Here is a 25796-nt window from a genome sequence, read left to right as displayed (position 1 = left end):
TAGGACAGTGTACATAAATCAGTAGTATGTTAGGCAGTATACTGCGGTCAGTAGTATGTAGGACAGTGTACAGAGGTCAGTAGTATGTTGGGCAGCATACAGAGATCAGTAGTATGTAGGGCAGTGTACAGACATCAGCAGTAGGTAGGACAGTGTACAGAGGTCAGTAGTATGTTGGTGTACAGAGGTCAGTAGTATGTTGAGCAGCGTACAGAGGTCAGTAGTATGTAGAGCAGTGCACAGAGGTCAGTAGTATGTAGAGCAGTGTACAGAGGTCAGTAGTAGGTAGGACAGTGTAGTGAGGTCAGTAGTAGGTAGGACAGTGTACAAAGGTCAGTAGTATGTTGGGCAGTGTACAGAGGTCAGTAGTATGTAGGGCAGTGCACAGGGGTCAGTAGTATGGTATGTAGGACAGTGTACAAAGTTCAGTAGTATGTTGAGCAGCGTACAGAGGTCAGTAGTATGTAGAGCAGTGTACAGAGGTCAGTAGTAGGTAGGACAGTGTAGTGAGGTCAGTAGTAGGTAGGACAGTGTACAAAGGTCAGTAGTATGTTGGGCAGTGTACAGAGGTCAGTAGTATGTAGGGCAGTGCACAGGGGTCAGTAGTATGGTATGTAGGACAGTGTACAAAGTTCAGTAGTATGTTGAGCAGCGTACAGAGGTCAGTAGCATATAGGGGAGTGTACAGAGGTCAGTAGTATGTTGGGCAGTATACAGAGATCAGTAGTATGTTGGACAGTGTACAGAGGTCATTAATATGTAAGGCAGTTTACAGAGGTTAATAAGCTATGTAAATACACCACGCTAATGCTAGCCAAAAATTAATAATAAGGAGTAGTAAGTAAGCAGCAACTTCAAGTGTGACAACACCCCAAAACAATATATAAGAGAAAAAGTCACGCTAAGTGATATAGGATAAATAGTCTTAAGTGAAAAGAGTCCAAATGAACATATATCAATGAAGAAAATTCGTAAATTCCAGTAGCTGAAGGGTAAAACAGGTTAAGCAAGAAAATCCACAACTGATTGCTGTTCCGCTTACCAGAAGCTGATGAGTATTGTACAAAATTGCTGATCACACTCCACCAGATGTGGTGAGGACAATGGATAATCCCAATTACAAGAACTAGTCCTGTGTGAACCGTTTGATGTGGTGTATCAATGGCATCAAAATAACTCAAATGAAGGTGTGATTATCGTGGACGGTAATTACCATGAAACGACAAAAATAAATGCCATAGCATAAAACCCCCAAAAAATCGATGAACAATAAAAATAGAGATATTGCACTCACAAAGAAAAAAAAAAAAGTGTAGCACCTTGGAAGAACAAACCGACCGGCCGGCAGCTGTAGTTCCTTTGTCCATTCAAGGCGCAACTCTTTGTTTATCCATGTGAGTGCATTTTTTTTTTTTTTTAAATAAATAGTTGTCTGGTTTTATGCTATGGCACTTCTATCTTTTATTTTATGATTGCGGTTCCATTGGTCTGTATTACATTGGCATCTTCTGTGGGATATCGTGAGGTTGCTAGGCTCCCCCCGGACTCTACAATCATCAGATTGCCTTTTTGGAACTACAGGCTTTTTCCTTACTTATATCTGGTAAGGAGTATTGATACTAGTGGTGGCTCATATTACGAGTGAGTTCCCCCTCTGTGTATCCCTCACTGGGTGGAGATTCCTTGCTGCACATTTTTCCCCTTTATGCTGGATTTTTTAAAGTGCACACTCTTTTTTTGGTAAGAGTATATACATAAGTTGTGATTAAACACAATGGTGGTTGTTCTTCCTTGGTGCTACACTTTTTTTATTTTTTATTTTTCTTTGTGAGTGCAATATCTCTCTTTTTATTGTTCATCAATTTTTTGGGGGTTTTATGCTATGGCATTTATTTTTGTAATTTCATGTTAATTACCGTCCACGATAATTACCTTCATTTGAGTTATTTTGATGCCATCGATACACCACATCAAACAGTTCACACAGGACTAGTTCTTGTTATTGGGATTATCCATTGTCCTCACCACATCTGGCGGAGTGTGATCAGCAATTTTGCACAATACTCATCAGCTTCTGGTAAGCGGAACAGCAATCAGTTGTGGATTTTCTTGCTTAACCTGTTTTACTCTTCACCTTTTGGAATTCACAAACTTTTTTCATTGATATATGTTCATTTGGACTCTTTTCACTTAATTTTACAGAGGTTAGTAATATGTAGGGCAGTGTACAGAGGTCAGTAGTATGTAGGGCAGTGCACGGGGGTCAGTAGTATGTAGGGCACCGTACAGAGGTCAGTAGTATGCAGGGCAGCGTACATGGGGTCAGTATTTTGTAGGGCAGCGTACAGGGGTCAGTAGTATGTAGGTCAGCATACAGGGTTCAGTAGTATGTAGGGCAGTGTACAGGGTTCAGTAGTAGGGATGATCGAACTTTTCAAAAGTTCGGTTCGACCAAAACACCCGAACTTCCCGAAAGTTCGGCCCGGATTTCAGAACCCCATTGAAATCAATGGGACCCGAACTTCGGTAATCAAAAAACACAATTTTGAAGCCCTAAAACCCAATAAATGTACCTAAAAAGTGCCTAGGGTTCTGGGTCATGCCCCATGGACTATTAATCACACAAAAAAAAGTTCTTAAAAATTGTCATTTTTGATAGAGAGACAATTATTGAAAACATTATTGAAAAAAAAAATGAGATTTCTTTGGATTTAGTGTCTGGTGGGTCTAAAAAGTGTACCTGTGAAGTTTCAGCTCTGTAGCATGTCCAGAACCAGAAAAAAAAGTTTTTTTGTATTAGAATTAATATAGAACAGGTTAGTAGCTTCGCTACTTTTAAACCTGGCTTTTTGTTGCAGGCGTTTTATTGGGTTTTTTTGAGGACATGTTTGGAGTCAGGCATGACATCAGAACTTCTGTGTAGGGGTATATATACACACACACACACACATGTATGTATATATACACATACACATATATAGGTGTGAATGTAGCAGAAACCTATGCTTGCGCTAATGAAATAATTAACAGGCATATGGCTTCTCTGCTATAACACCTATATATGTGTATGTGTATAAATACATATAAGTGTGTGTATATATATATATATATACCCCTATACAGAATTTCAGATGTTTTGCCTGCCTCCAAAGACCCCCAAAAAATAAATGCCCAAAAAAAACGCCTGCTGCAAAAACACGCCTGGGCGTTTTTGCAGCTGGCGTTTTTTGGGCATTTTTTGGGCGTCTTTGGAGGCAGGCATAACATCAGAACTTCTGTGTAGGGGTATATATATATACACACACACACACACACATGTATGTATATATACACATACACATATATACAGTAGGTGTGAAAGTAGCAGAAACCTATGCTTGCGCTAATGAAATAATTAACAGGCATATGGCTTCTCTTCTATAACACCTATATGTGTGTATGTGTATAAATACATATAAGTGTGTGTGTATATATACCCCTATACAGAAGTTCAGATGTTATGCCTGCCTCCAAAGACGCCCAAAAAATGCCCAAAAAAAAACGCCTGCGCCAAAAAAAAAAAAACGTGTTGTTTCAGGTGTTTTTTTGGGGCATTTTTTGGGGATCTTTGGAGGCAGGCATAACATCTGAACTTCTGTATAGGGGTATATATACATACACACTTATATGTATTTATCTTGGATCATGGAGGAGAGCCAGTGGGTATGAGTGCAGAAGAAACAGCTCAGGCATGATCCGGAGGCTTTCCCGGCCCTGCAGCCGCACGTATGCAAGGGGCGGGGGTTGCCTCTGCTGTCAGGGTGAGTGTGCGCCTGGGCGCTCTGGAGCTCCTCCCATTTGAAGAACGGGTCAATATTCAACATGGTTCAGCGGTATATGGGTAGCCGACAGCCACAGCCTTACAGCCAGAGCTCAAAGCAGCCCCAGGGCAGGAGGCCTTTTTGGAAATCTCCCGCTATCCGATTAGGCCAGTCCGGCCCTGAGGGAGACAACATCACAGGAGGGAGAAGACAGCCAGGGGAGAAGAGTGGAGGAAGAAGGCAGCGCAGAGGTAGAAGACGGGAGGAAGAAGACAGCGGGGGGGGGGGGGGGGGTAGACTGAAGGAAAAAGACAGTGGGGGGAGAGGACCAGAGGAAGAAGACAGCGCAGAGGGAGAAGACCAGAGAAAGAAGACACCTTGGAGCTATGACGAGGACATTTTTCAATTAATAAAGGACTTGTAAAACACCGACTCCTTGTTTTTTGTAACACTACACTTCTTTTTTTTGGATGAATGGGTAGGGGTAGAATGTATCTCATACTATCTCTGCCCTCTGCCCGCAGGCCCCCACAACTACCGCCCAGGTCCTTACCTGTCATGTTGCTGAAACTTGCTGTCCACTGCTGCACAGTATTTACATATGTCCAGTTACTGTTTTACTTGTTGTCATATTTTCTCCATTGATGGTGTTGCTGACATTTGTAGTCACATGCTGCACACCTTGCATCCCATATGAGTGTCTAAATATTGGAATTTAATTTATCTATGTTCTACTTGTTGCAGTTCTCTCCCAGTAAATTTATCTTCTGTATCTTTACCTTTACCTCATTTGTAATGATCTGGCAGATGTTATCAGTTCTGCCCACCCCCTGCCCATTTGTCCTGCCCCTGACTCTCATATATATACCCCTTCCCCTTGCATTACTCCATTGGTTTGGAGAAGTAGCGACTGGACTCCAAAACATGTCTCTGAGCACTCTGCTGTCACTTCCGGTTGCCTGCATTCCATGCTGGCCCTGGCAGCATGGCTCTCCTTCCTGGATAAGAGACACAGTGTTTCCCACTGCTGGTCGGCTGGAATTTCCACCTGCAGCTGTCTTTACTCCCAGGTGGCATCCCACTGGACATTATGGATTCATTGATATGCCTGTTTTTCACTTCAATCTTGTAAGTGTTGTTAACTCTTCCTTGTCATTAAAGTGTTTTATTACTGCACGTAGAAGTGCCTTCTTCTCTCTTCTCTGACATATATTATTTTTTCCAATATATAAAAAATTATTCAATGATTAGGGATCACACCAATATATAACACATAAACTGTAGGTATAATTATTTTTAGCAGGGGTTCCCTGAGACCTGAAAAAGAATTCAAGGCTTTGGGAGTTGAGAAAGGCTTTTAATTTATTATCTAGTATTGTTCTTTTGAACACAGTGTGGAAGTGTTAAAATCTTTTTACCCTCTGTATGTGTCATGGTGATCATTGTCATTGAAGCAGAAAATGTTACACAATTGCAAATACCCAAAATGTTACAGTTGTCTCCAGAATAGAGATAAAGAAGAAATGTATCATCTGCTGTGGGTAAAGTTGCCTATATTGGAATTTATCTTGCACTTTTGGAAGGGTTTTCAGGTGCTTTGTGTTGCATTTTAGGGAAAAAATAGCAAATCTCCCCAGTGGGACACAAAAACCTTAAATAGATAGGTATTTTAACCACTGCAGTACTGCACTATAGCCAAAAGACTGCTTCAGTGCAGTACTATAATTCTGGGAAGGCATCCATGGACATCCTTCCAAAACACCACCCTCTGCGTGTCACCTGCGGCGTGTATTGGGCATGCTCTGTGATCACTCTGTCCTTCGGACACAGCTGATCACTGATTGGGGTAAAGGACCAATCACAGCAACCCCTTACCATGTGATCAGCTGTGTCCATTCACAGGTGATTACATGTAACTAGACTTGCCAGTTATCGGCAGTCCTTTCCTCACACGCTGTGTCTGTCCGATAACCGGCAAGCCTATCAGCACACTGTTTATGCTGATAATTAAGGCACTGATAATCAGTGCATCTTATCAGTGCCTATCAGTGCTGCCTATCAGTGCCACCTATTAATGCCACCTCATCAGTGCCTATCAGTACACTGTGATGATAAAAATGTCATATTGGTACAGTGTTGATGACCTCACAATTGTCATTCAAAGCACTGAAAGCTGAAAATTGGCCTGGGCAGGAAGGGGGTGAAAGTGTCCAATAATGAAGTGGTTAACCATTCTCTACAATACTAAAAAAAATGTTGGGGCTTTATATATAGAATATATATATATATATATATATATATATATATATATATATATATATACACCGAGGCACTTTCCCTCTGCCAATCATCCGGACTGCTTCAAAAACCCCTGCACCCAGTGTGAAACACTCTCTAGACAGAATGAGTTGCATCCTGAGCACAATGAGCAGACCTCACTAACAGATCCTGCTCTATGGTAGGCAGAGAACAATAAAGATTTACCTGCAGCCCTTCTGGTAAGCAGACAGAGCTCAAACTATACTTTCTCACTAGCACCTACCTAGGAGGGTGCTACATATATACAGTATCTCACAAAAGTGAGTACACCCCTCATATTTTTGTAAATATTTTATTATATCTTTTCATGTGACAAAACTGAAGAAAGGCTACAATATGAAGTAGTGAGTGTACAGCTTGTATAACAGTGTAAATTTACTCTTCCCTCTCAAAATATCTCAACACACAGCCATTATTGTCTATACCGCTGGCAACAAAACTAAGCGAAAAGGTCCAAATTGGGCCCAAAGTGTCAATATTTTGTGTGGCCAGACATGCTTGGCCAGTCCATCACCTTTACCCTCAGCTTCTTTAGCAAGGCAGTGGTTGTCTTGGAGGTGTGTTTGGGGTCGTTATCATGTTGGAATAATGCCCTGCAGCCCAGTCTCCGAAGGGTGGGGATCATGCTCTCCTTCAGTATGTCCCAAAACATGTTGGCATTCATGGTTCCCTCAATGAACTGTAGCTCCCCAGTGCTGGCAGAATTCATGCAGCACCAGACCATGACATTCCCAACTCTAGTCTTGACTGTAGGCAAGACACACTTGTCTTTGTACTCCTCACCTGGTTGCAGCCACACACGCTTGACACCATCTGAACCAAATAAGTTTATTTTGGTCTCATCAGAGCACAGGACATGGTTCCAGTAATCCATGCCCTTAGTCTGTTTGTCTTTAGTAAATTGTTTGCGGGATTTCTTGTGCATCATTTTTGGAAGAGGCTTCCTCCTGGGACGACAGCCATGCAGACCAATTTGATGCAGTGTGCGGCGTATGGTCTGAGCACTGACAGGCTGACCCCCCACCCCTTCAACCTCTGCAGCAATGCTGGCAGCACTCATACGTCTATTTCTCAAAGACAACCTCTGGATATGACGCTGAGCATGTGCACCCAACTTCTTTGGTCGACCATGGCGAGGCCTGTTCTGAGTGGAACCAGTCCTGTTAAACTGCTGTATGGTCTTGGGCAAAACGCTGCAGCTCAGTCTCAGGTTCTTTGCAATCTTCCTATAGCCTCGGCAAACTTTATGTAGAGCAACAGTTCTTTTTTCAGATCCTCAGAGAATTCTTTGCCGTAAGGTGCTATGTTGAACTTCCAGTGACCAACATGAGAGAGTGAGAGCGATAGCACCAAATTTAACACAGCTTCTTCCCATTTACACCTGAGACCTTGTAACACTAATGAGTCACATGACACCGGGGAGGGAAAATGGTTAATTGGGTCCAATTTTGACATTTTCACTTAGGGGTGTACTCATTTTTGTTGCCTGCAATTTGGACATTAATGGCTGTGTGTTGAGTTATTTTGAGGGGACAACAAATTTACACCTGTACACTCACTACTTTACATTGCAGCAAAGTGGCATTTTTTTAGTGTTGTCACATGAAAAGGTATAATTAAATATTTACAAAAATACGAGGGGTGTACTCACTTTTGAGAGATTCTATATATATATATATATATATATATATATGCATATATAAATATATATATATATATATATATATATATATAAACACATTTTCCTAATCAAAATTGTTAGGGGAATTCATGGCCAAGAGCAGACAGCGGTCAACCTAAACTTACACTGAAGACTGCAGCAGTGTGATGATCATAAAATGTTGTTGCTGGTGGTAACCAGCAGCTAGACAGTCTAATACTAGCCAATAGCCATACACAGCTACATTTTGGGTTGAAAATGAGAAAAACAAACACTTTCTCCATCCATTCTAAACAACATGAAACCACAAACAACATGAATAGAGGATTCTCCACTGCCGGCTATTGCACCCAGCTCAGTGGGTTTTTATTTTTATTGTTTGTTTTCCAATACAAACATTTGGACATTCAGAATTACAGCAATAGTTGAAAAGGAGCACAATATCAGAAAATGATCTGACCCACAGCAAGTGAGGAAAGAACAAAAGTACATGTTGTTGGTAATAAAAGGAATAGAACAAAACAGAATGAAAAAGGTCCCTTTGGCTGGTTGTCCAGAATCTGAAGATAAAAACTCTCAAGGATCCAAGGGGGATAAGGGGTAGAAGACAACACAAAAGGTACCTAACGGCAGGGTAAGAGGGAAGAAAGCGAGAACTGGTACATCTTGCCTAGAATGGAATGCAGCCAAAGGTTCAGAAGGCTTGCATAAGTCCCTGAAGGAAGGAAATGTGTAAGGTAGACAAATTGTTATCTGACCTGCATGATTCTGGACCTGGTTTTGGCTATGGAGAGAGTGGAAGCCTTCCATGCTTTGTAGCAGTAAGGGCATTACCCATAAGTTTGAAATGAACCCTAAAACATCAGGCAACCTGACACAGAGGAGGACATACATTACTATGTAAGGAATCCTGTGTCCCACCAAAAGAGCAAGGGGTGAAAAGATGTGCACCCTGTATTGCTGAGCCACTGGGCATGTCCACCAAATGTAAAAAAAATGATCAACTGTCCATTACCTCAAAAGCACAGGGGAATAGCCTGCTAAAAAATGAACGATTTTGCTAAACACCAGGTACCAATGTGCCAAAATTGTGTAATTGGCTTCCACAGCCAACACGTAACCAAGCAGGATTTTATAATAGCCCGGATCTGAAACCAAAACTTCATCATCTAAGTCTGCACTTAAGTCTGTGTCCCACAGTTGAGTATATGCTGGGAGCTGAGAAACAGTGGGGGTTGGCTCAGTTGATTTTTAAATCGACTTTTGTAGAACTGGGTGGTGCTGACATTGCCGCCTATTATTTGAATTCCAGCCAATTCAGCAGGAATTGGCTGAAATTTGAGCTGTCTATGGCCCACTTTAGATGAGGTGTCAGTCAATAAGCCAGTTTATGATTAGGGCTAGGCAAAGAGTCAAATACACCCAGGCATACCTTGTACCAATAGGGTGGAAAAAGAATATTGTTGGAAAAGTAGCCAGAGGTTGTTGACAAGGGTAACTAGGACCAAAAAATAAAAGCATGAAGAAAACATGTAGTTAGGAAACACGGTAGGGGTCAGGGTAGGTGGAGTATAAGTGAGAAAGCCAGATCAGTAGCTAAGGTCATACTGAACATAGTAAAAGTGCACTGATGTGAAAATATACTCTATTCTGAGAGCAACAACTTGACCTTAAAAGGGATGCTAAACCAATAGCCATCCATTGACTTACACTGAGAGAGGAGTTTTACAGAAAATTGTAGTGGTCTTTGTTATCATTTGAGAATTTCCTCATTTCTTCCTGTCCTGACTAGAAGTAAGAGTTAAGCCCCGTACACGCGTACTGATTGTCGGCCGCAAATATTCGGCCGCCGACCGATCGGTCGATTGTAGGCTTGTTAGTATGATGCTTCCGACAGCCAACAGCGCATTTTTGGCCGAACAGAATCTGTTGTGCAGACTTTAAAATATTTGTTGGCCGTCACCAGAGCAGCCGATTGTTCGCCAGTCAGTACAGAATTCGGCCGACAATCAGCAGATTTGCAAGACTCGGCATGCTCAGAAAAGAAAAAACACACGGAAAGTTAACCATCACATGACATCACTTCTGCAGTCGGCTGTTGTTGGTCGACAAAATTTGTGTGCAGTCTTTTGCCGTTTTCAACGGACAGGACAGCCCTGGACAAAAGACGGCCGATCGTTTGGCCGATGATCAGTACGTGTGTACGGGGCTTAAATCTCCCCAAAGGGAACAGAGACTTCAATATCCTTCCCTGCTCTGTTTAAAACGTTTGGTTTTGAAAAGATGTTGTTGTCATTTGACTTTAGCGTGTCATTATGCTAATACCTTCTAATCAATTGTTTTGTCACTTTGTTACTTAGCATTTTACATAGTAGTACCTGGGTTAGTCTAGAGAAGCCATATTATATTTAAGGAAATGGTGGTTACTTTGTTTGAGTCAGAAGTTCTTACCAGAAACATATAGGTGTATGGGTTTCAGTCTGGATCCAGTACTAGGCAGCACTCTAATGTACAGCAACAACTAGGACTGCCATTACATTTGTCCCTGCTGGACCGGTAAAACTAAACAAATTATCCTGTTTATGTACTTACCGGAGATGACCTCAAGCAACAGCATCAACTTAAGGCCATTTCTGAAATCTTCCTCTATATTTTCAATTTGTGTGCCAGCTTTCCTCAGGTGAGAGTTGCACCAGGCTGTGAAGGTCTAAAAAGAAAACAAAGTAAAGGGAATAGGTATAGTTAAAATGATCTATATGGAAAGGTTTGGAAAATAATTAATCAGCCTGAATAGGCAAGATATAAAGACTTGATGCTTGCTACTGAGACTGGAATAGTGTTTTTCTTTGGTAGGAAAAAATGAATAGCAGTCAATGAAAGGCCTTTGTGGCTGAAATTTAAAGAGAAATTTTAGCTGAGTTGCTAAGCAATTGATTTTTGCATTTTTTGGAGCTGACTCTCATGTTATCCAGTGCAGCGGCCAATAGTCATGACACATAGCGTTTTCCAGCTACATAGATATGCATTGTAATCAGCTACAGCAGCAACTCTATATCCAGCAACACATTGCCAGGGTAAAAAAAATCTGAGAGATTTGTAGCTGCTACAACATTGCCATGGTGGAACTTATTTAGGCTACATTCAGACGGCTGAATAGCAAAGGATAGTTTGCTGCGTTCAGAGGCGGCTAAACTGCAAAGAAACGCCAATTGTGGACGCACACAGGCTGCGTCCAGGATTGGCTAGAGGCACCATTTGCACGTAACTGCTGAAATGAGTGGTTACATATGCTGATTCTTGCTGGCAGCCAACGCAGACTGCTGCTTTTCAGCAACCTGAATGTAGCCTTAGGAGGCTAACTTGAAAACAACTGGATAATACAAGAATTTCTAAATATATACATTTTAGGTCATTTTTTAAGTTAACAAGCTCCTACATACAGTATATTACATAGTATGGCAATCCTGCTTGTAATGTAAGAATATCAGCATACCAATATGAATACTGCCAATGCTGAACTGTTTTTTAAAGGTACAAGTTTCTCAGGATGTTTATCATGTATATTTGGCATCAAAAATACTGTACACAAGTGATTTTAATTACATATATGTATTTTGCACTGATTCTTTAAACATAAGTAATATTTCACCATACATTTTTAACCTAGAAAATTATCACACCTGATACACTAATATCTACTCACATATAATCTCAATGTACCCCCATATACTAATCCATAACCTAATCTTTAAACTTAAATTTTAACCTCAATCTAACCTCCAAACCCTAACTATTTAACCCTTTTGTAAGCCAGAATAATTAAAACTTAGATGCAGAGACCCAAATTTAGCATCAGTATGCATAAGTTAACTTGCTGTCAACACAGTTGACAAAGAGGTCCGAAAACCAGGAAGACACACATGTGCTGATTCTTAGGCTGGTCATACATTATACAATTTTCTTGTATAATCTTCTTTTAGATTTACAAAAACCATTAAATATGAGGTCCAACCCAAATACTTTCAATTTGTATGCAATTAGGCAGACCCTTGCACTACATAATTTAACCACTTGCCGACCGCCCACCAGCTTTTTACTGCTGCCGGGCGGCTCGGCTGTGTCCAGTCAGGTAGTACTAAGTGACTGGAGTGCATGTGATTTCGGTGTCGCCTGCGCGCCGAAAGAGCCATGCTCCCGCTGTGTTTAAACACAGCGGGAGGCGGGCCACGGGAGGAGAGGCGGCGATCGCCGCCTTCCTCCCACGATCGTCCGGGAAATGGAAAGAAGACCCGCCTGCTTATGTTAACAAAGCAGGCGGATCTTCTCTCAGACAGGCAGGGACAGATCAGCAGTTTCAGCTAAGCTGAGACTGCGATCTGTCTGTGCCTGTCACAGAACCCCCCCCCCCCCCACACACACACACACAGTGGGTAAGCACACATTTAACCCCTTTGATCACCCCCAGTATTAACCCCTTCCCTGCCAGTGTCATTTATACAGTAACTGATCCGATCAGCCATAGCTAAAAATATAACTAATTCCCTAAAGCCTGTTGCAATATACTGTACTGGTGGCACATTAGTTCAATAAAGTTATCGGAGAAGATCATACATAGAATGTAGGAAGGGGGCGTGTCATTTTTTTTTTTTGTGATTTGGGGAATATGATTAAAACAGAGTATTGTGGAAGATGGTAATTCATTTTAAAACCAAAAACAATATATATTTTAGGTTCTTTATCACTTGAGTTAAGCCCTGTGTTTTGCAACGGTGGAGTTTTGCTAATGTCATGTTTTTATAGTCTTGTCAAGTCTAGGGCCAGCTTGCTTCTTGCCTTAAAAATCTTTCAGTCAGATTTTCTTTTCTGAGGTGTCTGGTCAACTAGACAAATCTGTCAGCTTCCTAGAAAACTATTTATAGGGTAATGTTATCCCGGAGAGTCCCAAAGATAGGTTTATGGGATGTACACTGTACAACATCTTGGAATGAAGGAGCATGGCTATTTCATACCAAAGGAACAGGCAGGTGGGAGATCCAATTACTGTCTGCAGTGTGTTGGGCTAACATCTTCCTGAGGTTTTTATGGTAGTGATGCTCTTTTTGCATACCATACAATATGCATACCATACAATATGACACCTTTTCTTCAGTCAATAATAAATGTTTCTTGTTGCTGACAATGTATACAATTGAAGCACTTTAATTCTCCTCAATGCCCATTTGACCGTGCAATTTTAACATGAGTTGCTAGACCATTAATCAAAGATATATATTGAAGGTAGAAATAAAAAAAAAAATTGTAATACTATAATACAAAATTTACAAAGTTAAGTTTTTGCCAACTTTGCCTTTACCATACCCTTAGATTATCACCATTGTAACTGAAATGTAATTATATAGATTGGATTAACACTGTTTATCCTGGATTACCCTCTGAACTGGGTTAATGCAATGGGGACAAGGCTTTAGTCATAGCTATTTAAACAGGAACCAAACTACAGAAAATTATAATGCATTTTTAATTAAAATGCCCAAGGCACTTTGATGACCAAATCACCAAAAGTTAACTTTATTGTCTAACAATCCAGGCGATCATATTCAGGATTGTTATGTAAAACCTGTCAAGAGAGATATAACACACTATGACACATACTTGTTCCATGTCAGTGACCCACCAAGTAATAGTTGAAGAAAATTCAGCTCCTATATTTATATGTTGACAGTTTTGTTAAGGTTTCAGCAACATTATTTCTAAATTTGTTAATTGTCCACAATAATACACTTCAGAAACCTGGCCACTAAGATTATGTTTACAGTCTGTAATATCTACGCCATATAAATTATTTAATAGGATTATTAAGTTTTAATTTTATACAAAAATGAAGATTACTAATTGAAACATTAAAATCTATGTACATAAGCTGATGTAATGTAGAAAGGTAATACAGACTTTACAAATGGGGATTGCTCGGTAGAGGCAGAAAGGTGTCGGCCCAACGATCTATAACAATATCAACCAAAAACCTATTTAGATTTTATTTCAAGTTATATTACTCTTACTGTACATATCCAACTAGCATAACAATAATTACTGGTGTGTCTGGGGAGCAATGTGATTCATGGAACCCCAAAAATGCACACTGACAGTAATATTGAAACTAAATATTTCCTTATATCTGAAACACTAGGAAGATTTTCTAAATTCCTGTACTGTACATATGGCTTAAACTTGCATAAGGGCCCATTCACCCCATAGTGTGGTACACTGCAATGCATGCATTTTTTTAATGCAATGAGATACATTGTGTTAAGAGCTCATTTATTTTGAGTAGGTTGTCAATCCACCTCAGTTCACAATGTATAGTACAATCAGACAGTAACAAGTATGGTGAGCACGGTGAGTCCTCATTAGGAAGATTTCTCATCATTTTTTGCTGGGACATGAAGTGCTTTGAAACCTCTCAATTGGGGAAACAAACTGCAACTAAACTAATTTTCAGTAAATGGAAAGCTTTATTGCATTGTCAAATTATTATTACAGTCTGTATTTTCATGTCACTGTTACAACTCTATCTCCTCATTTCATTTTCTGCTGTCACAGGGACAACATGCCGGGTGAAATCTCCACAACAAGTCATTGGCGGCAAGCAAAGTAGATCTAATACCTAACTGGATGAATTTCAGTTTGCCTTAAGTGGATCCTCCTTTCCCTCTTTAAAAACTGGCAATGTGCCAATGCTATTGAAAAGTAAATAGGGAAACATATTCACTTAATGTTACATAGTTACATAGTTTGTGAGGTTGAAAAAAGACATCAGTCCATCCAGTTCAACCTATGATGTGTGTGTGTGTTTGATGTTAACCATACATTGTATACCCCTGTATGTTGTGGTCTCTAAGGTGCCCATCTAATAGTTTTTTGAAGCTATCGATGCTCCCTACTGATACGACTGCTTGTGGAAGAGAATTCCACATCCTTACTGCTCTGACAGTGAAGAACCTCTTACGCATTTTAAGGTTAAACCGTTTTTCCTCTAGTTTTAGTGAGTGGCCACGTGTCTTATTGTATTCCCTTTCTCTGAAAAGTGTGTTCCTTACCCTAGGGTCATCACCAGTACAGTATTTGTACATTGATATCATATCCCCTCTTAAGCGTCTCTTCTCCAGAGAGAATAAGTTCAATGCTTGTAGTCTTTCCTCATAGCCGATGCCCTCCATTCCCCTAATTATTTTTGTTGCCCTTCTCTGGATTCTCTCCAGCTCCAGCACATCCTTCCTGAGGACCGGTGCCCAGAACTGGACAGCATACTCCAGATGTGGCCCGACCAGAGTCTTGTAAAGTGTGAGAATAATCTCTTTATTTCTGGAGTGAATCCCCTTTTTAATACATGCCAGTATTTTGTTGGCTTTGCTTGCAGCTGCTTGGCATTGCATGCCACTGCCAAGCCTGTTGTCCACTAGGACCCCCCAGGTCCTTTTCCATCTTTGATTCACCCAGAGGTCCCCCCCCCCTAGTGAATAGCTTGCTTTCGTGTTTCTGACGCCCAAGTGCATTACTTTACATTTTTCAACATTAAATCTCAGTCAACCTCAGTCAAAGGTAAAGCCTCAGGCAACAACCCTTTTTTATATTCCCCCCACATTCCCACAGCATTTTTTCTGCCTGTGCCCTGCTCCTGTGCCACCATATTTTACCAAGACATTATTGATGTCCAGCTTTCTCATTCTTGTCCCATGTGCCAGCCTACTAAAGACCCTTTTTGATCCAGATCTTGTGCTCTGTGCTGCTGATCTCCTGCACACATTTCCTGTCTACATGCACTGACTTCAGCAGCATCTACAAATCACTGGACTAACTTCCTGATGTTGACAACAGTGAAATATGCCTGCACATTGTGTGTTGGCACAGATACATGTAGTCTCTACAAGGGGTATATGCAATGGGGTGACAACACAGGAGCACAACTGGGAAAAAAATGTAATCCTTATGACAGGATATGCAGAACAAGGACTTTTTTAACATGATCATCAGGCGTCATAATAATTAAAAGCAGCAAATTTTTAAATGTTAAAGCATTTTAAATTCTGCAGTCAGTTTAGACCTACTGACAGCTATAGTTTAAAAGAATGGATCACATTTACCAAAAAACTGCAAGTGCAGGTAAGAAGCTGTTGTAGATGAAAAAAAATTGTGCAGCTTGGATCAAAGTTGAATAATGCCCTTGTTATAGGTGTAGGCCATTTATGTACCTTCTGAAGCTCCCAGAGATAACATCATCCTATCCTGCTTTGTTGCTCAGTTGATGTTAAGGGACTCCTTGCTCTTACTGTTCACCTCCGCCATCACAGAAGCAAGCTATTTCTCTCATTTAAACTTTCTTACATGCGCTTTCTCTCTATCCTAACGCAGTAGCTCTGAGCTTGGTGTTTGCGAGCTCCCTTCTGTGATGGTATGGTTGAAAAGTAGGAGCTAGGAGTCTCTTAGCAAGTCCTACACAACAAGGCAGGATGGGATGATTCTGTCGATGGGATTTTTTCAGTCAGGCTTCAGGAGGTAGGTAAATTGCCTGCACCTATAGCAAAGGCATTATTCAGCTTTGGTGAATGTTGCAAAATTTAGTTTACTCTACAGGCGTTCTTTGCCTGCATAGATAGTTTTTTTGGTAAAAGTGAACTATGCCTTTAACCACTTCAATACCAGACACTTATACCCCATTCCTGCTAAGGGGGATTTTTTTAGATTTCAGCATTGTCGCACTTTGAATGATAATTACTCAGTCATGCCACACTGTACCCAAATTACATTTTTATTATATTTTGGGACAGATAGAGCCTTTCCTTTAGTGGTATTTAATCCCCACTGGGTTTTTTTTTTTTTTTTGCTACAAAAATGAAAAAATACTTTGTTTTGGTTTTAAAACTTTGCAAATAAATAATCTTTCTTCATAAATGTAAGCCAACTTTTAATCTGCTATATTTATTTGGTAAAAATAACCCACATTAGATTATATTATTTTGTGTGTGTGCGGAAGTTATAGAGTCTACAAGCTTTGGTACATGTATTTTACAATTGATCAATCCTGATGTACAGACAGCCTCATTTCTTTAGGCCCTAAAATGCAGAACAGTACAAATGTCCCCCAAAAGACCCCTTTTTGGAAAGTAGACACCCCAACAGATTTAGAAAGAGGCATGGTAAATTGTTTGAAGTTGTTATTTTCTCCCACAATTCTATGGAAAATAAATAATTTGGTTTTTCACAATTTTGTTTGTTTTACATACTATCACCAGAGCAGTACAGCGTCATCATATGACTGGTGTGGCGGTGATCAAGGACACAAACTGGTGACATTTAAACATTTAGGTTTTTTTTAATACATACGCAATCTGGGGAAGCGATCATAATTTTTTTTAACACTATATTTGCTTATAACAGTGACTTTCACTGTTATAAGCAATAATTTTTAAAAATAGCATCCATTCATTCAATGTGTACTATTGTCAAAGCTGTGATTAGCCACAACTATCACATGGTACAGATGCACCGTAATTAGCCCTGTCTGTACCACTTGATCTCTGTGACCAATTACAGAGGTGAATACAATAGTACACGACTGGCTTTGAATAAAAACCATACGTTGTGTTCAACTGTCATGTGATCGCTGTGATTAGTCACAGTGATCACATGCTACCGAGGCCAGTCTGGTAAAATGATTTGTCATCTGCTGTGTCCACTGGAGTGATAGGCTGTAGCGTACCCTCTAGGGCATACATGAGGTGCATGACTGGGAGCACGTCATATGATGTCCACCCAAAACCAGAATGCGACTGCTCGGCCATCATCTGTCTACTGATATTAACACATTTAAAAATACAAAGGCTTTTACAGCCTAATATGTGATTTTAAAGGAAACTTGGACATGGAGGAATCTGGAAATTGTCAGTGATGACCTCTGTTTTGCCTGATTGTCTCTGACGTTACTACTTTAGAATACTGACATGGAACAAGACGGTAAAACATGACAACCAGAATGAACTCAAAGATCCTAAATGCTTTTTTTATTCTAGGTTACACTCACAGCACTTTAGCTACCCTTCTATTTGTATTATTTCCCTTTCCTCTCATCTTCCTTCGACTCTTACTCCTCACTCTCTAAGTTTTTACTTTTTGCTTGTATCTCCCTAATGCCTTTTGTTTTTTGTATGTTGCTGCTCTCCAAATCTACCATACACTTGCTCCATCTTACCATTAGAGTTGATTGATACCCCCTGTCACCACCCGAATACCATTGGACTGGGATTTTGTTGGCTACAGTTCCAGGCCCTAGGACCTTGAGACCATTTGTAATGCACTTGTCTCTCATTTGTGACCTAGGACACAGCTGTAATATTCTCATATTATGAAGATCTAATTTCTGTTCTGGGATTGATACCACCTGTTACAATTCGACTACCATTGGATTGGAATTTTGTTGGCTATAGTTCCGGGCCTAGGATCTTGAGACCATTTGTAATGCACTTGTTTCTCATTTTGACATAGTAAACAGCTGTAATATTCTCATAGTATGAAGATCTAGCTTTTATTCTGGGATCCCTGCATATTTGTTAGGACCCTGTGCGTTTTGTCCCATTTTGCATTTTACCTAGGACAAGGTTCTGTGCCTTTCTACTGTATGATTTTTTTTTCTAAAAACTATAAAACTATAAAAATAGAGGACACAACCAAATTGAAGGAAATTTTCTTTAAAGCGACAGGAAATCCCTTGATACATAACTGTCCCTAGAACAGGTGTCCCCATTAAAAGATTTCCATTCTATTTATGTTCCACTGGTAACTGTAAAATTGGATTTCTTATAACTTTTTTGCATGTGGACACTGGTCACCAAGCAAAAAGAGAAAGAGTGGATCTCCGCAGCATCGACAAAGACATGAATATAAACTTGACAGACATTTTAACACTCAATTTTTAAAACTACAGTTTTGGCTTTAGTTACACTTTAGCTCCTTAAATTGCTTTCATCTATTGAAATACATACGATAATATATGCCTGCTATACAAACAAGAAAAACAAGATGTAGCCTCTAACCAAGCGCTGCTTATAGTGTTCAGGACATTATGTCACAATCTCTGCCAACCAAATGTGAACTGGGCAGTTAGCTTAGTAGACATTTCTAGACCAGCTGGTTTATGGGCACTTGGCAGGGGTCAAAAGTGTCTGCCAAGTGCCCATAAAATGTGGCAGTATCAATGGTGATTTAAAAAGCAGTTCCAGACAAGTGACATTAACCAATAGTGTATTGGTTAAACTAGATGGACTTGTGACTTTTTTCAGCCAGATTAACTATGTAACTATGTTAATGCTATTCAAGAAACATTGCTAAGCACCAAAGTCAGAGCATTCTCCCAGTTTGTTTATATCTGAGTTCTGTATAATCCTTTGCAGACATATTTTAGAGATGTGTTTGGGTGAGACCACTTATTTAAATCTCTATTTTACAACCTCTGGTGTATCACAAATCATCAAACTGAGAGGAGTTGATTGGTGTCCTGCAGGTATGTCCAAATGAAAAATAAAAACCCTGTGGAGGAACTTATGGTCTTGTCCTCTCTAGTTTTGTCTAGAGTATATATATTTAACTAGTCATTCCATCCAAAAGTTATGTTTGCTAAAATTACTAACCTAGGAATCCAAGTGCAAAGATATTATCACTAGAGTCCAAGAGAGAAGCCTTAGGGTCCTTTCACACGAACGATCCGATCAGATCCGCCTGTCAGTTTTTTAGGCGGATCTGATCGGATCCTCCATGCATCCCTATGGGGCAGCGGATGTCAGCGGAGACATGCGCATCCGATCCTGTCCGTGAAATCCGGACGGATTGAAACCCTATTTTCCATACGTCCAGGGGATCGGATCGGTTTGGATCGGATGAGAGTGGACAGGCGGTCCGCTCTCTTCCGATTCCCCATAGAGAGCAGCGGGGCTCTGACACCTCCCTCTCCGTACACAGTGAGGAGAGAACAGTCCGCAAAGGGGATGTGGACCGTGTCAAAGGAGCCTTAGTCTGCAAATGCAAGCTTTAGGTTCAAAACAGAATTACATCCAAAAAATTAATCAAAAAGGATAGCCCATTAAAAGATAAAATACCACGGTAAGCCGGACCTTCAGGGCGCATGGGCCGATTACATCATTGGCTACATGCACTCTGAATATTTCCTAAACTGTGAAAGTTTAGGAGATATTCACAGTACCTATGGGTAAGCCTTATTATAGGTTTACCTGTAGGTACAAGTGGTGTAACAAAGTTTACAACCACTTTAAGAGATTTCACCCACAGTACTTTTTTTTGCTGATAGATGTTCCCAACTTGTTGACCACAATCATTCAACCCAGTTCCTCTGAGCCCAGGTCTTCCTAGATCCATCCCACCCTGTGACTGGACACTGAAAGGAGAAGCGGCACAGTAAAAAGTTCAACTAGATCTCATTATTTTCTCTCTTCCTATCAGCATGCTTCTTGTCAGCACATAGACTGATTGAGTTCCTAGTTCTGCTGTACAGAGAATGGAAAAGGCTGAAACCAGGTCAAATGTGGATAATTATTTGGCCTGCATTTAAAATATATATATATTTAAAGATGTATTAATGATTACAGAGCTCCACTAATTTGTATCTTTTATATTCCCTCGTGTTCACCTCCTCTTAGTACCAAACGTACCTACCTTAACCTCTAATACATGCTAACAGTGATTATCAGCAACAAAAGTTTGATATGCCAAATCCTTACCATGTCAGCACTATATGTTTATTCCAAACAGAGTTTTTCACACATTCACACATTTTCACACTTTGAGGCTAGGTTCACATTTATGCGAATTGGATGTGGGTTTTCCCGCATCCAATTTGCATGACAGGAGACTGTGATCATTTCTCAATGAAGCCGGTTCACACATCTTTGTGGCCGCTGTGGAGTGGATTGCCCAGGGGTCCTGTAGGTCTTTGGCTCAGTTTCAAGTCCAAAATTCAGGCAAAAATTCAGGCCTGATTCGTCCCTGAAATGGAAAACAGGGATGCACTGGTTCCTGATTTGAGCTGCATTGGTATTTGGTATGGACCCAGCCTTAGTCTGCTTAGTTTAACTGGGGCAATACAGTATTTGACCAGCTAGTTCTTATTTCAAATACTGAAAAATTAGGCCTATTTTCTTTTATCCTTAAATTAGTATTTGCCATTTTTTGATTTGTTTGCATAGGTTTGAATTGACACCTCAGTTAAGGCGGTATTAAGCCTAAAAGCAAACATTTGTTATTTTGCAACTTGCCAATTCTTAGATGTGATGACCGCATTCATTAGCTTTTTTAGACTTTCTTTCCTTTATTTTCAGCTGTGATCCAGCCTGTAAGTCTGTTGTTTTTTTAACAGAACTAGCTCTCCTGCAAATGTATCAGTTGGAGTGTTCAGACAAACCATTTACCACTGACAGGGGTGCTTACAGTGATCATCTTTTATTTATTCCTGTATAACCTTTATCCCAAAAGAAAAACAAACTGTTGCTGTAATTGCTTGTGTAACTGCAGTGTGAGCTGGCTTTTGGCTTCAATTTGTTAGTGTATCCAAATCTGCTAGTAGATCTAATACTCCCCTCCTCCAAACTGACAATACTGCTGTCCAAAGGTGCCCTGTGCTCCTTCATCCAGAGTGGGGGCACTCTAATACAGGAGGTGTGTTACTGGCCAGACCACCAGGTGAAAACAGAGACCACATTTAATGATTGATAAGCTGCAATATATTACATTTTTGGTTTTGGATTCCATATCGCTTTAAGCTTTACATTGGATGCTTTCATGATGCTTCAATAACTTGACAACTAAAGTAGAAAGCTTTATTAATGGAAGCAGCATGCTAGCATGCTATTCAAGTGAATAGTAACTGTGGGCATAGGTTTTAAAATTGACCTTTTGAATTTGATTGGCCGTTCTGTGAAAAAAACAGACAGATCATATTTAGGATCTTATAAGGCCTCATGTACACTGCAGCTGCTGAACAGAAGGACATCCAGGAGCAGTTAGGTGTTTTTTTCAGCAGCCCCTGAACTCTTCTTAATGTTTTCTTATGTGTACATGTACACTCAGACCTTTATAGTAGTTTAGAGGCAGTTGAGGTTACTGCCATTTTTTTGAAAGCAGAAAAATTGCGTTCAGCACTGTAGTTTATCGGCATTTTAAACACCAAATGCTTGTAACAATTTTATGCGCGTTTGTGTTTAATAAGCATTTTTAAAGGGGCAAACATTTCTGATACTTTTTGAACATATAAAAACGTTGAAAAAAACACAAATTTCACCAGATGCTGTTGCCTGCATCAATGGATGAGTCCAGTAGCGATGAACTCTAGATCTTCGGAGCCTCAGCAATGGCAACATCAGGAGCATTTCCTCACACATGCTCATGATGGGATCCATAGTGAAGGCACAAAAAATAAGACAGCTATATACAAGCACACTGCTCTCTGCTGCTTCTCTCTCTTCTCTCACACAATGGCTAAATAATTCATAATTTACTTGTTTTTCATGCATTGTGGGCATTTGGGAGGGTCTCCTGAGGATCTCTTTAAAAGACGCTAACCTCAAATGCTCATAACTGCTGCTAAACTTGCATAGACTCAGTATGTAAAAGCTGTAAAACTGACGTTTTTCACTGACGTGTTTAGTTTCCAGCATTTAGAAGAGGTTTTCAACTGCCCCGTGTACATGAGCCCTAACAGATAAAGCCCTATGTTACTACATATATAGGCATGCTACATTTGTTGTTCTAATGGTGAAATCAGTTGGATAGAAAAAAATCTGTGCAAGGTGTCCTCAGCTAACTATCCTTTCTAAAGCCTAAAATCTATCTTTCTATCTCTTGTATTCCAACCTATATCCTAATTAAGCTGTTTAAAATATCCATATGACCTCATGCCCCTATCTTTCGCCCTTCCCTACCCCTCCTCTACAGAGGAGGAATCTGGAGCTAATTTAGACATTACCTTTAAAGGATCCACGGTCCAGAATAGCAGCTGTTACATGATGCTAAATTCCTCTGGCTACTTCCCTTACACACGCAAACCATTATAGCTCAGAACAGCGGCTTTACAAGAGTAACTCTTGGTAGGTATATCTGTATGGACACTAGATTCTCTAAAGTAATATTTAGAAATTAAACACTGACACAGCCTTTTTTTTGGTTCCCTCAAAAGTACCTTAAATACAAAACATGCATACACCTCCCTAAGCATTTACCTAATAGCATTGTTAAAATAATTGGACACCAGATATTGCCTTATGATATATGCTTTCTTAAACATTAGCTTTTTTCCTATTGCTGTTATTGTGGAACTTTGAAAATTATTGCTTGATATACGTGACAAGAAAATAATATATATTAAGGGCTAAAAATATGTATATTAAGGGCTAACTCACAAAAATCCTGACTTGTTGTCTTTTTTTTAATTATAACTTTATTTTGTAGCACAAAGCCCAATTTCCTCCAACTCACCCTCATTATCGAAATTATATATATAAACAAATGGAACCAAAGATCGCAAGTATATATGCTATGGCTAAGTATATGCTTGGTGCATTGTTCGCTGCATCCATTGTAATGAAATCAGTTATTTTGAGATGCTGGCAATCTTTGTTCATTAATGGTATAGAGTTAGAGACTTAGACCATGCTCTTCAAGACCATAATGACTTAACATATTAAGTAAGCATTAACATAGCAAAGGAGTTGTCTGTTCACATACTTTCCTATATGTAATAAAAAAAACTCAGGGCAGGCTATTGCAGTAGTCATGACCCCAGCCTGTTTAGGTCTGGCCAGGTCATTTTTTTTCCTAAAGGAAGATGATTGGGGGGGGGGGGGATGGAGCTTTATTCTATCAAATTGGATAAAATATGTTGTTGTGGCTCTAACTTTAGTCCAAGGTTTTTGCAATGACAGCACACTGCTCACTCCTACCCAGAGCCATTTCCCCAAGTTGTTTTACCCACGTCAGGGCTTAATCATGGGAATGACCCCCCCAGGTGAAACATGTGGGAGGTATGGCTTTGGGGGAGTGTAAGTGGAGTGCTGTATTTGCACAAAAACCTTGGCGGAAGTCTTTGGTGTGCAGCCCGTTATTTGGATGGTGGACTACAATGGAGCAAGAGCAGGCTGCAGGGCCTTGGCACCCAGCTGATTGCAGGGAATCAAAGAGTACACAGGCTTGCCTGTGGACAATGAAATAGGTTAAAAAATAATACAACCCCAGACAATAATTTCTGTTTGTATCCACTCAGACTGGCCTTCACATTTCATAGTTTAGGGTAGAGCTATGGGAGATTGAACATTCAGATTGTATAAAGCATGACCACCCTAAAATACATCAGTTTTAAAACCGATGTAATCTGTTTAATGGGAAAGTTAAAAAGAAAAGGTTTAAAAAATGGTTTAGCTGTAGTTAACCTCCCTGGCGGTATGATTATGTCAGGAATTACATACCAAAAGCGGTACAATTGTTTCCATGGAAATTTGGCGTTATGTATTATAGGCCTACAATTCTTAGTAATTACTGACTTAAACCTGACCAAAACAAGAGTCTAGTAGACATCCCAGATGTGATCAATTTGAAACACAAACGCGTGAATTATAATCAAATCAATAATATTATTTTATTATTTAATATATAATATATATAATAAAATTATATTATTGATTAGATTATAATTCATGCAATATATGTTATATATAGATATATGTGTGTGTGTGTATGTGTATATATATATATATATATATATATATATATATATATATATATATATATATATATATATAATATATAACGCATGAATTATAATTGAATCAATAATATAATTTTATATATATATATGTGTGTGTGTGCATATATATATAAATATATATATATATATATATACACATATATATATATATATGCATATATATATATATATATATATATATATATATATATATATATATATATATATATATATATGTATATATGCATATATATATATATATATGCATATACATATATATATATATAATATAAAATGTGTTTTGTGTAACGTTTTTTTTTTTTTTTAATTTCCCTCCCTTGTTCCGCTCCCATGCAGCATTGCTGCTGCAGGGAACGGAACTAGGAAGTGATCAGACCGACGGTGGACGGAGGAGCGGCGGGACTCTCGGCTGGCGATCTCAGCAATGAGAGATCATCGCTGGATCGCCAGGATAAGGTAAGAGAACACCGCTGCGCTCTCTGCAATCCACCCCGAGCGTGACTCGGGGTTACCGCTCCTGCAATGAAAAATCCACCCCGAGTCACGCTCGGGATTACCGCCTAGGTGGTTAAGAGAGATTAGAACCCTAGCATTTTTACTCTTGTTAGTGTGATTTCCTCGCCCTCTTCCTGCCCTCCAAGACACAACCAGAAAAAGGTGTAATCCTCTCCAGAATGAGGGAAAATCTCACTTCTGACAATTGTTCCCAAAACAGTTTTCCCCAGTGGAAGATGTTCCCTCTATTTAACCTTTTAGATTACCCCCTAAATTTTCCTTCCATTGACAATGGTCCCCAGGAATAACAAAATCAGAGACAGTTCTCCTAAAACAGAGACAGAAATTAAAATAAAAACCTGGCAGAGCTGGTAACTATTCCCTATCCTATCTAAAAGAGAAAAAAATGTTTAGGCTGCAGTAATACTTCATAATAAAACTCCAAGCCAAATGTTTTTTTTTTTTTAAGATAATGGAGAGACTAGAACATTTTATTAGCTATATATTGATGTCTATGTCTTATTGAAAAGATCGCATTAACTTTCTCATTCCAGTTTTGGTGACACAGCAGGAAGAAAGGGATTCTCCCCAGTGGGGGGGACACAAACAACTGTTTGGATTTTGTATTAACCAAAAGTTTTTGAATTAAAAAAAAAAGAATATCATAACCAATGATAAGGCTGTTACATAGTTACATAGTTAG

General features: G+C 39.6%; 1 protein-coding gene across 1 annotated transcript in view; it reads right to left on the bottom strand.

Moving 5' to 3' along the window:
* ACTN3 (actinin alpha 3) overlaps positions 1 to 25796 on the bottom strand; it is a 137116-nt gene that overhangs the window by 51399 nt on the left and 59921 nt on the right. The window contains exon 2 of the mRNA XM_082270221.1: positions 10372 to 10486. Coding sequence (XP_082126347.1) covers positions 10372 to 10486 — 115 coding nt within the window. The remainder of the gene's footprint in view (positions 1 to 10371; positions 10487 to 25796) is intronic.

Source organism: Pelophylax lessonae (assembly GCF_965119305.1).
Source record: "Pelophylax lessonae genome assembly, chromosome: 10".
Taxonomy (NCBI): Eukaryota; Metazoa; Chordata; class Amphibia; order Anura; family Ranidae; genus Pelophylax; species Pelophylax lessonae.
Note: the sequence above shows the minus strand (reverse complement) of the source record. Positions and strands in the feature narration are given on the sequence as shown.